The sequence below is a fragment of the Lepisma saccharinum genome, chromosome 6, assembly GCF_977018435.1.
Source record: "Lepisma saccharinum chromosome 6, izLepSacc3.1, whole genome shotgun sequence".
Classification (NCBI taxonomy): Eukaryota; Metazoa; Arthropoda; class Insecta; order Zygentoma; family Lepismatidae; genus Lepisma; species Lepisma saccharinum.
In genome coordinates, this window is record NC_139234.1 from 53,793,400 (window position 1) to 53,811,802 (window position 18,403).

At 36.9% G+C, this 18,403-nt stretch overlaps 1 protein-coding gene across 1 annotated transcript in view; it reads right to left on the reverse strand.

The window, feature by feature from the left end:
• Window positions 1-6,258: 6,258 nt before the first annotated feature.
• LOC145988763 (eukaryotic translation initiation factor 2 subunit 3, Y-linked-like) overlaps window positions 6,259-18,403 on the reverse strand; it is a 47,945-nt gene continuing 35,800 nt past the window's right edge. Inside the window, exons 4-10 of the mRNA XM_083123930.1 lie at window positions 15,251-15,484; window positions 13,133-13,291; window positions 11,799-12,028; window positions 11,278-11,422; window positions 9,566-9,735; window positions 7,577-7,749; window positions 6,259-6,463 (exon numbers count right to left, since the gene is read on the reverse strand). Of these exons, the coding sequence (XP_082980056.1) occupies window positions 6,394-6,463; window positions 7,577-7,749; window positions 9,566-9,735; window positions 11,278-11,422; window positions 11,799-12,028; window positions 13,133-13,291; window positions 15,251-15,484 (1,181 nt within the window). The 3' untranslated portion in view covers window positions 6,259-6,393. The remainder of the gene's footprint in view (window positions 6,464-7,576; window positions 7,750-9,565; window positions 9,736-11,277; window positions 11,423-11,798; window positions 12,029-13,132; window positions 13,292-15,250; window positions 15,485-18,403) is intronic.

An 18,403-nucleotide genomic window follows, 5' to 3' on the forward strand; every position in this document is an offset into this window, starting at 1 on the left:
TGGCTTACACCAAATTGTACATTTTCCATTATCACTTTAGTCCACCATTAATGGTCTAAACACCAAAGATCAAGAGACAAGCTCTGCCAGTTGAGCAGAGACCACTCTCGCCCACGAAGATTCTCCTTGTTCTCGTCTGCTTCCCTGGTTACCCAAATCTTTCCCAATTCCTATTTCATGCTAAGTAACCCTTTTTGGTTTTGCAGTTGTGAAAATGGTTTTAAATACCATATTTATGTGGGTAACATAACAGTTGGGCTGAAAAGTTTGTAGGCTAACATAGTAAAAAATATTTTTTTGACAAAATTCGATTTTATTATTCAATATAGTTGCCTTCGAGGGCGATACAACGATTATAGCGGTCATACAATTTTTCAATGCCATTTTTATAGTACGATTTCTCTTTAGCCTCAAAATAGGCCTCAGTTTCAGCGATTACCTCTTCATCAGTGCTAAATTTCTTTCCAGCGAGCATTCTTTTAAGGTCTGCAAACAGGAAAAAGTCACTGGGGGCCAGATCTGGAGAATATGGTGGATGGGGAAGCAATTTTATTACGGTTGAATATCGCTACACATTGCTCCGAATCATCAAAACGTTGTTGCTTTTGATCGATTGTGAGCATGCGCAGCACATATTTTGCACACAGCTTTCGCATGTTCAAATATTCATGCACAGTATGTCCAACACGTTCCTTTGATATTTATAAAGTCTCAGCTATCTCGATCAACTTCACTTTACGATCATTTAAAATTATTTTGTGGACTTTTTTTATGTTTTCGTCGGTAACAGCCTCTTTGGGGCATCCACTGCGTGCATCGTCTTCGATGCTCATTTCGCCTCGTTTAAATTTAGCAAACCACTTCTCAACGGTTGATTTTCCTGGTGTAGAGTCCGAATAATGTTTATCAAGCCAAGCCTTGGCTTCAACAGTATTTTTTTTCGCCAAAAAGCAATGCTTTATTAACACACGAAATTATTTTTTATCCATTTTTTCACAATAAGAAAAGCTGCTTCACTCACAATGCTATATCTCACGAACTAATTATCCGGCAGCTGTGAAATTTATACACGTATCTTTTGAAGGTTAGTACTAAGTAAAAATCACATGGATTTAATTCTAGTAACGCCATCTATGAGTCAGCCTACGAACTTTTCAGCCCAACTGTTATTGTGGATTAACACTACTCTTACCTGCTCGACATTCGGGCAGGGAAAAATTAGCAATTTCCTGATACATTTGGGAAATGTTAAAAAATTTCACAACACTGTGGAAATCTCTAATTTTCCTTTAAGTGATGTTTCTTTTTGCATTTCTGGAATGCAAACTAACAATTCCGAGAAGTGTCACGACACTTATAGTGCAGAAAATATCAAGAATTAACCAATCTTTAAATTTATCATTTGGAATTTCCTGACTTTTTGGGATCCTGAAAAGTCATTCCCAAGGTTGGGATTGGGATGAGAATTTTTTTTCTCGATCCCACTGAATTCATTCTCAAATGAAGAACAGATTCTCTTGGACTATCGACCAGGTGTTCTGAGAAAGTTTCCTTACTTCAATACTCCTTCACTTCTACTCTTAATATGAGTGGTGTTGGCTCTCAAAAGTTTGGAAATTTTCCAGAACTCACCTTCTCAATAACCCATGACAATCTATTAATCATTCATTGCCAGGAAAGCTTCAATTATTTCATTCTCAAATGCTTCACCTTGCTGTTTGTTGTTCTTTATTTTTTTTATTTTTTTCGTTTATAGTTCCAAAAGTTCCTTACTTCTCTGACTTATGGAGAAAACAGAATTTTGAAAGAAACAATTTAGTGTTTAACATGTCCAAAAGCTTAAAACTAGCTTTCATCCATTATCAATACAACTGTCATACAGTTTAGTACCTACGTGAAAGGATTGTCACCTTTACATTGAGCAAACAATAAAGATTTAATCTCTTATTATTTTCAATGGGAAGAAATAATTTAAGCTATTTAGAATTTGAAAATACAGTTAATTTGGTATGATCAAATATTAATGAACAACTCTGAAAATATAGGTAAGTAAAAAGAAATAATAAATGAAGTTATCTCCTGTGCATTCCACCATGCTTGGAAGTTACACAGGGAGTTAAGTAAAAACAGGAAAAAAGACATGCGTAAGGGCAGCAATAGTGCTCCGTGATGAATCTCTCTCGGAAAGTGCTGGGAGACAAAAAAGTTTTGGAACTGCTTATGCAGAAACATCGAAAATCCCATCTCAGCCATCACAAAAAATGCTATGCATATGCTAGGCCTACTGTACAGATTCACCGAAATCAATAACCTAAAAGTATTTTCCATATATCTCAAAACATTTGTTCCCCATCCACAGCATGGCTGTTTATTCCCATACCTCCAAGATCAACAGTGTCCTCAGCATTTTCCTCTCCATTATACGATAAGAGTGTATCAGCCTTCAGACACCTACCCAAGAGAGACCTGCTTGAAAACATCAATACCCAAAAATCTAATGGAGATATGAAATTACTATGCAAGATCATTAAGATGAAGCATACCACTCTGTGAACTTTTCCTCAAGAGTGCTGGACATAAACCACAGAGCAAGGAACTATCCACACTGCAACTCCCAGACTCTCCCTCACACAATGGTCTTAATAATAGGCTACCGAATCAGTTAACATCTCAGACTATCTTTTATCACCAAGCTACAAAAAATTGCACGTAAATACAGTAATGCTATTGTGAAACAAACTCTTTTTAATCTTGGTACTTTTTCTTAACACTATTTAATCTACTGTTTTACTATTATTTCTTTCCAAGAGGGGCTATTCCTCCATGTAGGAAGTGAGGAACTTCCTACAGTTAATTTATACTCATTTCCAGTTCTCTACTTTCTAAGAGCTTAACACATTGAATCCCAGGGTATTTAAATTGGCAATAACTCAGAGACCCGGCCATTTTATGTGATTTTGAACAATGTGAAACACAGTGCCGGATCTACAAATCTTGGGGCCCCCCCACAAAATATTACCAACGGCCACCCTCTACCTACATGTGTGTGTAATTCCCGATCTCATGTTGACAAAGTCACATACAAGGGCCTACAGGGTGATTTAAAAGTTCCTTAACACCCCCTATAAAAAGTAAAGGCGTTAGGCTGGGTACAATTGGTCATGATAGAACCGCATTAGGTTTATGGCAACACATTCTTAAGCAATGGGGGGGGGGGGCAAAGCTAAGTAAAGCATATATACACAGATATATCAGGGTACATAGAACTTTATTAGCTGGACAAACAATTCACTGCACTACTGTGATTATGTCATTATACAACATAATACTTTACATGTAACTTTTGACTGAGAAATTTATTATCATATTCGGTTTACAATACTTATTCCTACAATCCTTTATAGGAGTTTAATATATTCACACGTTATTTACATAAAAAAGGAAGGCCCAATATAAAATTTCCATCTAGGCGAGGCCAATTTTTGACTTTTCCGAAGGGAAACAAAGGTGCCTATTTTGCAATGGACTGACTGGCTCACTCAAGAGCATGAAGGCTACAGTATTCCCATGCTACATCCTCTATTCTCGCACATATTCATTGATAATATACTTTGAGTTTTCCTTAATTCATTGTCAGTTTGAAAAAGGAAATACTGAAATAGTAAACGCACAAGCACAAGAAAGACACTCATACTGAGTGATAGTCCCACATTATTAATTCTGCCCATTTCAGAGCAGAATCCTGCTTAATTTCCCACCTATTGTTTGCGAAGTTTGTGTGCAAAAGTTATGTATTATGTTGGAAGTTATGCATTGAGCCCCTTATAGGGTGGTAAAACAAAAAATGTTGGGGAGGCCCGGCACCCCCTGTCCCTCCCTCCCAGTTTCGGTGCGGTGGTGATGTGATAAGTGGTAGAGCAGCCACAGGCTGAACTTCACCCATGAATAAAGAATTTCTAATTCTAATTTCTAATATATGACACTATTTTCTCACACCTGGAAAATGATACATTTGTTACAATCATGCAGTCATAACTTTTTCCTGATTAAAAATATATTGAAGAAACCTTCGCCACATAATTTCTCGTGAAATTGTAGCCTGATACGATCTAAGGTTGGAATTTTTCCGGCTTTGTACCCGCAAAAAGCGGCTCCAGGGCCTACCCAGCCTCAAATCAAATGGCAGCCGGTGGGGGGAGGGGTAAAGGCAGCCGTAGAGATGTACGGCATCGAAAATACAGTATGTGGGGCCCTGCCCCACATATTCTAAATGTATTCTAAATGCAAAAGAAAAAACTTTCGGTGACCATAACCTTTCAAAACCTATTTATACATCACTCTTCTAGATTTAGATATTGTGATTGGTGCTGCAAAGCTGAATATCTTTGATACATATCCCAGGTTAAAAGGTTAAAACCATGCTCGTTGTCTCTATTGAATTTCATCTCATCAAGCATCAATGTACAGTAATAGTCATTATTAAGCTAGTAAACTATAAAACTAACTGACCATAAAATGCAAAATAATATAACACAGTTATTTTTTGTGGTTAATATTTTATTTTATCTGCGACGTTTCGTTCTGGTTTCCCAGAACTTTCTCAAGCTACACTAAGATATACATACAAAAACAACCTCACATGGCTAGTCACTGTACACATCTAAGGAATGAATGTGTGTCCTTATTTCCTCCTAGGTAGAATGGTTTTTCCTTGCAGGTGTTCCTTACAGCTGGCTGTTTCTCCCCCTCCACTCCATCCTGTAACCTACTCTTCTTATTCATGGTGGTTGCGGTAAACGCGGTTTAAAATTACTTACGTGAAATTTAGAAGATTTCTTCTAAATTTCACGTAAGTAATACTCTTCTTATCTTCCCTCCCCTCCTCCTTTTGGTGGCACTGACCTTCTTTTTCTCCTTTAACTCATCTGGCAAGTTAAAATCTTCCATTTTTGTGCAGAAAATTTAAGGTGGCTTAGGAAACTTAACTAACTTACTTTCCACATGCTTTTCTATCATTTGGGAGAATTTTGTACAGAGAGCAATAAGATTATGCAACAACAAGGCAAGCTATGACAGAGAAATAAAGTGGATAATAGAGGCCGCACAGGAAAATGGATACAAAGCAGGGGATATAATTCACATCATAAGAACAGAGAAGAAAATGAAAAAAGAGAGAAACAATATGGAAAAAGAAGAAGAAAATAAGGATGCACAGGAAGAGAAGTATGCGAGTGTGCCATTCAGAAGAAAGATGGAGAAAAAGATAAGAAACATCTATGCCAAGTATGGACTAAGAGCAGCCTTCAAGCCACCAAAGAACATTGAGAAATGGTTTAATGAATACAAAGGAGAGGAGAGTGTTGAATTGGCAATGGGAGGGGTATATGAGGCAGAAGGTGGTGGATGTAGAAGCAAATACATAGGAGAGACTGGGAGAAGCATCAACGAGAGAATTAAAGAACATAGGAGAGACATTAAAGAGGAAGATCCAAGAACAGCGTTGAGTGAGCATATGTTGACACATGGGCACAAGATCAAGAAAGTACAAATGAAGGAGAAGAGGGAAAATGAAATAGAGAAAAGTAGCAGAGACAAAGCACATATGCATAAACAGGGGAGAGAAAATAAACAAAAAGAAAAGGGATATTGGTATGAAATGGGTGGAACTGATAAAAAAAAGCATGTGGAAAGTAAGTTACTTAAGTTTCCTGCGCTACCTTCAATTTTCTGCACAAAAATGGAAGATTTTAACTTGCCAGATGAGTTAAAGGAGAAAAAGCAGGGGGAGAAACAGCCAGCTGTAAGGAACACCTGCAAGGAAAAACCAGTCTACCTAGGAGGAAATATGGACACACATTCATTCCTTAGACGTGTACAGTGACTAGCCATGTGAGGTTGTGTTTTTGTATGTATATCTTAGTGTAGCTTGAGAAAGTTCTGGGAAATCAGAACGAAACGTCGCAGATAAAATAAAATATTAACCACTAAAAACAACTGTGTTAGATTATTTTGCATCTATAAAAAGTGGTTATGCGAACCTTTAAGAAGAACATGACCATAAAATCATAAAGGAAGTTAACATATTGTCCAATTAACGTTTCATGCTAACATGCAAATTCCCGATCATAAGCAGTCACTGAAAATAGTAACCCGATGAATTCTTTTAGATACTGGATTAAAAATTAATAACATTTTGTGACTTGTAACTATTAGTTCAGAACACTACCTGGAGGTAAAGGGATAAAAAAATGAACAGAATCAGATAAGGATATTTTATTTCAAAAATCCCTTGTGACAAATTCCACATAAAATATAACAAAACATTATTCTCATACCAACAAGTCCTTCCAATCAGATATACGTACTTTACTCTTCTCTTCCATGCAAGTGCCATCATTTATGTTTATGTTCAACGACGGGCTCGATGGTTTCTCCTCCTCTTATTTGACCCCAACCAATCAACCTGAAAAAAAAAAGTCGACATTTCCTTTATCCCAAGGGAGATTTCACTCTGGAATAACAATAAACACATGCCACCCTTCTATGGTGGGAAACATTCATTTGATATTGATTGATTAATTTCTGATAAGTTGCTTACCACCTCTCACACCACGGGCAACCACTGAATGTAGTTTGAATGACTCAGTGTATGACTTTCAGGCCAACAGAATGTTTGTTTCAAGTCCATTTTATGGTGAGATATGCTAATCAGGACTGGACCTACAGTTTAGAGTGGGGATCCAAACCACTGTGCCTCCACCAAGGATTGAACTTGGAACTCCTGGATTACAAGGTGACAGACTTTTTCTACACATTTTCTCCAGTGTAGAAACAGAACTAGACATCATGTTGAATGCTACAGGAAAAACTGCCTGGGTTCAATTAATACAAAATGACAGATGATACAAACAGAATACTGCACCACTCCAGTATGGATGTTCATATTGCTAGATTTCAAGTGTCGTCACTTGGGTGTGAAAAGTACCTCAGTGTGGATCAATTACAAATATGTATTTACAGTAGTTTAACTGGTGATGGTATCATGAATAAAGCCCATTACCAATTATACAAATACAATTTTCAGGGAATGAAAATTTTCATACATCATAATCGCAGTTCTGTACATGAAACTTATATCTGACTTAAATAAGGGGTAACTCCCTTCTATAGAATTTCAGTTTTAGTATGATGATGTAGAACTACACTTGTGAAAATATATGTGTCAAGTTCTGTTCTGCTTCACTGCTATTGTAGCTATGAACTTTATATTAGGGGTGTGTGGGATGGGATTGGTACAGGATAATTTCCTGACTTCGGGACAGGAAATATTCAGAATTTCGTGACTGAAAATTTTGAATTCTACACACTATTTCCCCCTGAAGTGAGTGCTTTTACATAAAAAACCTATGATATTCATAGTGTACTGAAATTAAGTATTTCATATCTCCATACATAAATAAAAAAGAAAGGAAGATACAACAGAAATGAAATACCAAGAGTTGTTCCAGAGAAATGACCAGAAAATTATAATCATGTGCTGCTGGTCAGAACCAGCCAGCATTTATATGTTACGTACCTCCAATGTTTCTCTACTCTGCGACTCAGGGCTATTTTTTCCCTGACCTCTGTGCAGACTGGATTGGTGAGGCTTATCTTTGCCAAGTCAGCCTTGGATGCAAGAACTCTGCCACCAGTAGACAAAGAACCAATATTTACCAGCAGAACTTCATGTTTGGACAACTTTTGAACCTGAAATCAAGATGTAACAATTAGTTTCATTAAAAGAGCTGCATGCTTTATGCATGTGAGAGCATTTTGAGGCATCGTGACAAGCAGCACCATTCTTGTAGAATTCGAGCATGTATCTCCTGTCACACAGGATGCACATCAGTGGTATTTGTCGGGCAAGAAATAATAGAAAATATCTTCCTGACCCACTGCAAATACATAAAAGTAATTTTGATCTCTTCTTCTACTACAGAATAAAAAAGATGGTTACAGAAGTGAAAGCATTAGGATGCTAAACACAGTGGAGGGCGAAGGGAGGAGGTGGCATGGGTTGGTGACTCATTGAATAGGTATGATGTCATTCTCTCTTGATCAGCATAACATTATCTTTACAATCTACAACTAAGTCATTTCCTGAACCTGAATTGTATTTATTTAAATATTTCTTGTTTTGGATGGCGAAGTAAATTTATTTATTTATTTATTGTTTTGGATGGCGAAGTAAATTTATTTATTTATTTATTGTTTTGGATGGCGAAGTTAAGGCACAAGCCTTTTCTTCCACTTAACCATATCTACATTACATTTTATAAGTTGATTGTAACAACTAACTGTTTGTATATAAAAACATTAAAATACCAAAAAAAGAAGAAAAAAGAATAGAAAAACACAAGAAAAATATACACACACTGTAAGAAAAGTAAAAAAAAATACACGTAAAACACAAACATAACAAACATACTCAAATTACAGAAAAAGTGAGTGGGTGTTGTTCCAGCAAGTTTACACGAAAGGTTTCATGTTATTTTATTTTCCTGTTTTCAGTACTGCTAACTTCACTCCAGATGACGATTTCTTAATTTGGGAGATCGTTCCACACTTCCGTAAAACATTGTCTTGTGGGAGGGTATGGTCAACAGGGTTGTCTCGGGAACAAGTGACAAAGATGTGTGCTGCACCTAGGGGTTGAAATCAAGAAAGTAGGTAGAAGGGATAGTGAGTTTACTATTTTGTAGAGAGCTGCAAGTGTGTGGAAGCGGCAGCGAGTGGAAAGGTCAAACCAGCCTAGGTCTTTGAAAGCCAGTGTAAGGTGGTCAAAGTGTTTGATATTGTAAATACAGTGCATACATGCATTTTGTATTCGATGTAGACGTCTTGCTAGGTCACCATTGAGGTCAATATATGTCAAGTCACAGTAGTCTATTTGTGACAGAACTAGCAACTCCAAGAGTGTTTTCTTTACCTATTGTGGTAAAATGTTTTTAAGGCGGTATAGTGTGTGTAATACTACGTAGGATTTTTTTTGCACATGGCCTTCACATGGTCACTCCAAGTAAGGTTTTCGTCCACAACAATTTCCAAGTCTTTGGTTAAAAGTGATAATGAAATACGTTTTCCAGCGACAAGAATGTCATGGATGGAGGACTTTTCTGTTGTTGAAATGAGTTGCCGTGAGCCATTTAAAATACATTTAGTTTTCTCAGCATTTACTCGTAGACCACTTGCAGACGTTCATAATATCAGTGGTTAGGGTTTTTATGGCCATACATACAAGATATAACTGTTTGTTGCTTTTCGCCATCAAAAAGCAGGGTGCACTTTATACATGCATAAATATGGTATTTATAAATGTTAATGCAGATTGTCTGGAAAATATTTTAGCTATTTCTTCTCTTTTCTTGTGTGTGGAGTGGAGACATCTGTAACAAGCACTGATTGCAGCTAGGCTGCAGAAGTTTCTACCTGCCATATGCATGTAAGCTGTTTGTGCAAAATGAAAGACAATGAATCTATTACATTTCATGTGGAAATGGAAAGAAAGAATTTTGCATGTTACCTTTGCCCCTTTCTTGTCTCCTTCAGTTCTCACTCCCAGCAATCGCTTCAATAAATAATAGGAAATTTCTAGTTCGATGAAGATTTTAGGCAAGGCTCCAACAGCTCCTAAAACCTGACCAACCAATCGATCAGCTCTACAAAGGGTGGGTTCTATTTTGGTTCCAACACCTAAACAAGAAAAACAGATACACATAAATAGATAAACTAGGTTTCTTTCAATTTCTACAAATCTACAAGTACAAGACTAGTTTAGAAGTATGTAAACCTTAAATTCTGCAGTTTCTGAATACGGAAACAGTATTCCATTCAAGATGGTGACACTAATGTGCAATGCGGTTGAAATAAGCTCATCACAAAATGAAGGAATGTTCCGATTTTTATGGTACTTTGGATGAAAGAAAAATGTATAACTGGCTAAATAATATGATATGGAGTGTGCAAATGTCTTAATGGAAGAAATATTGTGCTGCCAACTGCTAGTTTGAGGGTTCTGAATGTGGCTGTTACATTAATCACGGAAAAAGTATATACTTTGAAGGTTTTTTTTTTTTTTTTTTAGAAAAAGTGAAGAAGGAATGAGCAAAACCACATATAAAAGTTTAAAGGCCATTTCCTACGATATTTTACTTTGCAATGTAATGTTCTGACACCAAGAAAAGCAGTGCCGTTCTGGCGGAATTCGAGCATGTACCTCCCATCACATGGGATGCATATCAGTGGTATTTGTTGGAGGAGAAATAATAGGTGTCTCATTCAATAGGTGTGATGTCATTCACTCTTGATCGGCATAGCAACAGCTTTATGACCTACAATTAAGAAAGCCATTTCTTGAACCTGGCAATCTACAAACATGTTTCGGTATATACTAATCTACAGAAAATTGTTACTTGTAAAAGAATTTCAAACTCAAATTTACCTGACCAACTTCAAGATATCTTGTCTTGCGATAATCATTTGTCTGTTAAATTGTTCTGCAACGAACACTAAAATAGAAAATGGACTGAGAGAATTCTGTTTTACTTTCCATGCTTTCATTTCCTTCCTCGATAAGAAAAAAATCTAAACTGTGAAAAAACTTGCCTCAGGACATTTATAAATCTGTATAAATTCAATGGGATTTGGATTAATAAAGTTGTAATTTTTCACATCTACGGAGAAAAATTCACACATAATTCCCCGAATTCAAGCAATTCCTAGTAAGTAGCCACCTGGTTCAAAGTTGGAAGACTTTCTAGTGCACAAGTTTGAAACACATTAGTTCGAGTACATATTTTCTTTGACCACATTAAAAAATTAATGAATAATAATTTTGTCTTCCAATTGCACATTGGAGTGTCAATTTTGTTGAACACTTCTTAGATTATGTTGCTGAACAAGAGAACTTATACAATATAGAACAGCTGGCAGCTGAAATGGAGGATGATCAAGTCAAACCAGGGTAGCCAGGTGCAACCAAAAATCCTTTCCGAGGTGCCACTTCATTTGGTTGTATGGCCAGTATTTGAGGTGCATCTGCTGACAAAATTCTGAACTTCTTGTGTGGCAATAATGTACTTGTTTTATGTCTTTCTTGATCTATTCTTCTCCTATCCATTGTTACATTTTGAAATCATTCATTGTTCTTGTCAAAGACATGGTTATTTGGTGAAAATAAATGAATAAAAAATAAATAGGAAACTTGTTTTTACTGAAAATATGCACAATATTTACCTATGAGACCACCTGGAACTGCAAACTGAAGTTCGTTCTGCTCAGTGTACAAAGAGACAATGCGAGAGAATATAGGCTTGCATGTCAGCTTCCCTTCTTGGTCCTTTGACACAAGGCCTGGCCTAACTTCTATCTCCATGCCAACCTGCAAGATAGGTGTTCATGTTATTACACAGCATAACTTACACAAGGCACTAAGTTCTCATATTTTAATGTGGGGATAAAAAGTATTGTTGATGTCAATAAGGTAATGATTACACAGGTGGAAACTAGTCAAAAGGAAATTTTACAGACTTAACTGAGCAATATATTTTTTTTCAGGCTGAGCTGATACTGCTGCAAATTAAAGTGGAATACTTATAGACAAAAACTAATCAATATTTTGAACAACTTTTAATTATTGCAATTTTCAAGCATTGGTATTGGTTAAGCCCTAAAAACACAAAAAAACACACATACAAAAAGCAAACAAACTGACCAAATTATTAATTGCTATACACACATAAAAAATAATACTTTACCTTCAAGACACCTTTCAAAATACTGCCACCTGCAACTCCACCCTTCAAATCATCAACTTCACATCCTGGCTTATTCACATCAAAGGATCTGATCACAATCAAGCGGGGCTGGGAGGTGAAGTCTCTAAGTGGAACAGGGATCTTCTTCACAATATACTCACAAATGACTTCAATATTGTATTTCAGCTGGGCAGATATTGGAACAACAGGGGCACCTTCTGCAACTGTTCCTAAAAATTTGGGAGATGAGGTTTCAGTAAATGCTCACAAATATAATTCTGTTAAAGATGCACAATTTATATTATATGTTTGAAACAATTTTCTGCACATAAAAAGTCTAAGTTAATTTCTCCTGTAGGAATATATTATGAGAGGAAGTTAGAAAGTAAGGTTCACTAATCATCTAAAGTTCTATTCCAGACATTGAGCTGCTTCTTGGCTGAGATGAAGTTCAGACCTTGACTGGAAGTTGGCAGCAGTTATCAGTATCAATTCTGCATAACCAGTTATTCAATTTCTGGTGCACACTTTTTTTGCACCTTAAAATCGGTGAATCATGTCCCAGATGGTGGCATGTGAAAGACTAAATTGTTCTTCCAACTCGTGTCACTTGGCAATTAGTCTGCACAGCCTCAACTGCAGGGACTTGAAACTGCTGCCACCTACCAGTCAAATTCTGATCATCTCAGCTAAACAGCTCAATATCTGGAACAGACCATCAGGGAACCTTATTTCTGACAGAGCTCTTTGGTACAATTGTGGCTGAGTTCTCAGTGGTCAGGCCTCTTGCTTTTTTATTTACTGTTTTTCTCTTCCAGATAATTTGAATTTGTCCGCTTTCTTGAAGATAAGGATCATTAACAAATTTAAGAAACCGATGAATGATTGATTTGCTTTATTTTACTTCATTTTGCCACTTTTGGCTAATAATGTAGATGAGAATGAGAGGTCAGATGCCATAGCCTCCTGCAACAATGCAGTTCAGGGTGTATTACACTGAAGTGAGGTCGACATTTGGTCCTTAGAAAAGCTCACCCCTTAGACCCCAAGAAACAGATGAAGCAACACATACCCTGAATCACCCGGGATTAGAAAATAGGGCTCCTGGTTTTGTAATAAGGAAATATTTAGCATTTAAAATTATGGACACATAAAAAAACACATAGTATTAAAGAAAAGGCCCATGACCAATCATGCGATTCCGGTAGAATGTAACAGAATGAGGCTAGAGTTAGTTAATATATAACATAGGAGTGTCAAACCTAAATTATCCTTATGGATACTTTTTTCTTCATTCCTCAGATTCTAGAATATTCATTTCACACAGAACTCACCTTGCACAAACTTCAAGATCTGCTCATACTGCTCCTTGGCTTGTCCTTCTTTGACCAAGTCAATTTTATTTTGAAGGATGAGTATATGCTTCAACTTCATAATCTCAATAGCTGCTAAGTGTTCAGAAGTCTGCGGCTGAGGACATGATTCATTACCAGCTTAAAGGAAAAAATTAAGTACATTCTAAAGAACATGTAAATACCATTTAAAAAACTATATTCTAGTACATAATTTCATTTACTCTGAATATACTTTCTTATAAAAATAAAGATGGAACTGCAGATATGTGTAGATTGTAATTGGTAAAGTGTAGGTAACTATATTGACTCAATGTACCTATGGATGGGACTATTAACACGTAGCGGACGGGCCTGAAAATATCATGTTTTTCCATGTAGACTTTTTTTTTTTGTTATCTACCTAACCACTGAAATCTAAGAGACATTGTCTTTCCACAGATATGTAACATGTTCCATTTATATAAATCTTCTCACATTTCTTTTTTAATATTACAACATTGTAATGAAATTTACTGAAAACATATTTTCAATATATAATATAGAACTAATTAATGAAAAATATCAAATACTTCCTCTCCAGATTCAAAATTGTCACTAACTTCGAAATTTGAAATGAAAACCTTGCGAGCAATTTGCACAATGTCATTTGAGATGAGTACAAGTAAAACTCAGCAGCAAAGAAAACAATACACACGCATTATCTGGCACTTGAACTTTGGATGAAGTGTTTACAGTACACATGCACAAGAGAGACGGTGTGAATATAGCCTGTCATTCATTCAAAATGTGAGTGTATAGGGAAGGGTGGGCTAAGCACATGGCACATATGGAATGTGTTAACCAGTACTATATTGCTAAAATTACCAATCACCGTCTTACTACTATCCATACTATTTATACATAAACTGAGTCCTAAATTGAATGATGGTACCAGAGGAAAAAAAAAGAAAAGATGACAATACTTTCTTATAATTTTGCATACCTGCTGAACTTAATCAAAAAATTCAGAATACTTTCAAACTTGTAATCAATAACACAACACCACCACATGTATGTTCAAGCATAATTTTCCAAACGGCAATTTTAAAATAAAAAATCAGCTTGTGTGTATGCGTGTGTACGCGTTGTGGAAGCAAGGTGCAGTGCAGCGATGCTGTTATGGGTGAAATGGAGCAACGTACCAACGTGAAATTCTGCTTCCAACTGGTATCTGCTGCACGATAATGCACGTCCCCATACCGCCATAACCGTGCAACAGTTCTTGGCACGTAAGGGGGTTGTCGTACTCCATCACCCCCTCCCCCCCCCCTTATTCACCAGATCTGGTCCCTGCCAATTATTATTTCCTTTTTCCTCGCTTGAAGAAACACTTAAAAGGACAACGGTTTTCGGACATTGCCAACATCATCAATAAAATCAAATCAAATCCAACGCAATGTGAACGCTGAACTCAACCGCATCACACAGGCTGCCTTCGCCCAAAGTATGCGAGACCTCTACACGCATTCTCAGAAGTGCATTACCATTGGAGGCGATTATTTTGAAGGACAATAAGCTTATTCCTGCATACATGTACTGCCTTTCCTGCAAATAAAACTCTGAACAATTAAAACTGTACTCAACCAGTAGCAAATAATTAACCAAATTTTTGAGAAAATTATAGTAGACTATCTTCTATAGATACTATACTCTGTAGTAGAGCAATAAATTTCCTCTGTGGTTTTCTGCTGCTACAACTGAAAGACGTACTGTATTTGCTTAATGCAAATCGTGTGAGGCTCAAAGTGCTGGGATCTCTAACTCCATAGCACATTACGTGTCATGATGTTGCCAGACATTTTATTTCAAGAAAACTTGCAGCCCCAAGTAATTTATTGTTCTTACGTTACTTTTCTGTCTCCTACGTTAATTGTGACAATGAGTGATGATGATTAGACGACAGCACACTTACAAAGAAACATTGTTGTCTAGATTTGGATTCAAACCTGCAATCAATGATTGCAAGGTCATAAGTTGAACACTCTCTAGCCAACCAAAGTAAAAGTGATTGTTTCATAAATACTACCAATTAATTATCTTCATTACAATTACACTTACCAATTAGCAACAATGCAGCATCCATCACAGCAGCACCGTTCAACATGGTTGCCATGAGAATATCGTGCCCAGGGCAGTCAACAAATGAAACATGTCGGACAAGAGTGAACAGACCTGTACAACTAGGTCTAAAGCAAGGAAACGTGTCATCTTTCGACGATCCACCCGAGATATAACATGCAGGTCGTGGACAGGTTTCATTGCTACATTGATAAATTTTTGCATTTGCATAACCTGCAATAGAAATATAAAACATAAAATTAATAGATAATGTACATCTGTATGTTGGTATAATTTTTCACAATTTGATGGTGAAGTCAATCTATGTTGCCTTATTTACTCTTAACAAAAAAAAAAAAAGATTTAGCATACCTTAGGCATAATTTACCACTTGAATGTGGCTAGATTAATAATAAAATTACAGTAGATGCTTGCTAGTCTGACCTTCAGCAGCAGCTTACACTTCCTTTGGAAAATGATTCATTTTTAGACTAGTTGGCACTGGATGGCCATATGTTCACATTTTTCGACATGTTTTGAAGTGACCGCACTCAGTAAATGTAAATCAGATAGTACGAGGGCAAATCAAAAAGTCTTTGCGCCTAATTTTTTTCTAGCTTATTACAGAAGCGAAATATACAAGTGATGCAGTAGGCTTTTCTTGGAACGGCCCTATTGCAACTTCCAATTTCTTCCATGGCATGGCGCTGTTACCAGTTGGCAAAGATGGCCAGAGTGCTCAGGAAGTCCACGCCATATGAGCAGCAAAGTGTTATTCATTTCTTATGGTGCAAAGGACAAACAGCCACAGATATCCACAGGGAATTGGAGCCAGTGTATGGGGACAAGTGTTTATCAGTGCGAAGTGTGCAGTGGTGGTGCAAGGAGTTTGAAAATGAACAGGAAAATGTGGAGGACAATGAGTAATCGGGCCGACCTTGTTCCTTGCTGACACTGGACAACATTACTCATGTTGATGAAATGGTGAAAGCTGATCGACGTGTTCATCTGAAGGACACACCACACCATGCTCTGCTGTTTTGACTCGGGAGTGTAATGCAGTATCCACGTTTCATCGCCAGTGACAATGAGGTCCAGGAAATTGTCACCCTCGTCGACGTAATGCTGTATGACCATTCGCTTGCCCTTGTGAACATCATCAAGAAGCTTAGGAACCCACTGACACAACACCTTGCGGTATCCCAACGAATCGTGAACAATGTCGTAAAGACTACCATATGAAATGCCATGTTCAGTGGCAATATCCTTCAGATGAACACGTCGATCAGCTTTCACCATTTCATCAACATGGGTAATGTTGTCCGGTGTCAGCGAGGAACGAGGTCAGCCCGATCACTCATTGTCCTCCACATTTTTCCGTTCATTTTCAAACTCCTTGCACCACCACTGCACACTTCACACTGATCGACACTTGTCCCCATACACTGGCTTCATTTCCCTGCGGCTGTTTGTCCTTTCCACCACAAAAAACAAATAACACTTCACAGCTCATATGGCGTGGACTTCCTGAGAACTCCGGCCATCTTTGCCAAATGATAACAGCGCCGTGCCATGGAAGAAATCGGAAGTTACAATAGGGCGCCGTTCCAAGAAAAGCCTACTGCATCGCTCGTATATCTCCCTTTTGTAATAACACTTATAACAAGCTAGAAAAAAATTAGGTGCAAAGACTTTTTGATTTGCCCTCGTATGTAATATACTGATTGGGATTTGTTTTCAATTTGTGTTTATTTTAAATGCATTATCCAGCACAATAAACCTGTAACATTATATTTAACAAGGAATGGCAGAATTGGCAAGAAGCTCCTATACAGTTTTCTTTTCTAGAATAAAATCCAATAGCTATCTGGTCACATGTACCTTAAAGAGATTAGTTCAGGTTCATTCATTGTTTGGTGTTGCTGTAGAACGGAAATATTTTAATGCTTGCCAATAAATATACTAATTCTCTTTTTATGCTTTAATATTGTTTCTCTATGTCTCAAAGGCATTCTACAATATTATTTGTATTTGTAGTCATTTTTACTACACCTTTCGGTTGATTGTAAAGGACAAATGATGAAATGTATAAAGGGACACTCGCAAACCCCAGGCCAGGACTTGAACCTGGAATATTTGGCAGAGTAATTGTGAGCAGACTCCACGGAATGCCCACTGAGGTGATACTTAAATATCCCTTGCAATGGTGTGTTATGACACTGCACACATTGAATAATATTGATAGTATAGTACAGCACAGAAAATGTCAACCGAAGTTATCTAGTGTGTTACCTTCGTTAAAATAATTTCATAAAACTTATAATGAAGAAAAATGTAAAACCCGTGTTACTCTTACATTCCTTGTTTAACCATCACATAAAATGATAGCATATTATTTTTGAAACACCTTCCAATCACTGCACCATCTCACTTTCTGATTGGTGGCTTTGGGAGTTATTTGCTTCAAAGACGTAAATTCATAACAGCCTGAGATGTTAGGCAAATAATCTCACTAGATATTTCACACAAACATGCATATAACACATCATGGATCCCTTATTGCCAATGTTTTGATATGTGAGGCATTGTAGATATTAGGGGCGAACTTGACAAAAGGTCGATTTTTCTTTTATTGTTGTATCATATGAAGAAGACTGTAAGAACTCATGCAGTATCTGACAGGAATCTGCCTCTCCTCTAATACTCCGAAATTTGCTTTAGACTAGAACAGTGCACGAGTTTCATAATAGGACATATCTTTGGAAAACTGCTTGATTCCCACAACTTATATTCTGCAAGTTCGTCCTCATTATCTGCAACACCTCATATGCATTTGTGGAAAATGTATTTTAATATCGCCATGCGTCCATAAATAAATGCAATATTTATTATAGACAAGAACTGCACTTGACACAGCATGATACATTATTTAGTTTATATGAGGGCTAGTCAAAAAAGAGTGAGAATGAATATTTTTCTTATATCACACAGTGAACATGCAGTGGTGAAACAAATTTGCATGAGAAGAATGTGTCTTGTGGAATCGGCAGATAAAATTGCAAGCGCGTATGCACATGAAAAATGGAGTCGGTCATGAGGAGCATAAATTTGAAATTTTGCATCCGTTTGCAGAAATCAGCCACAGAAGCATAC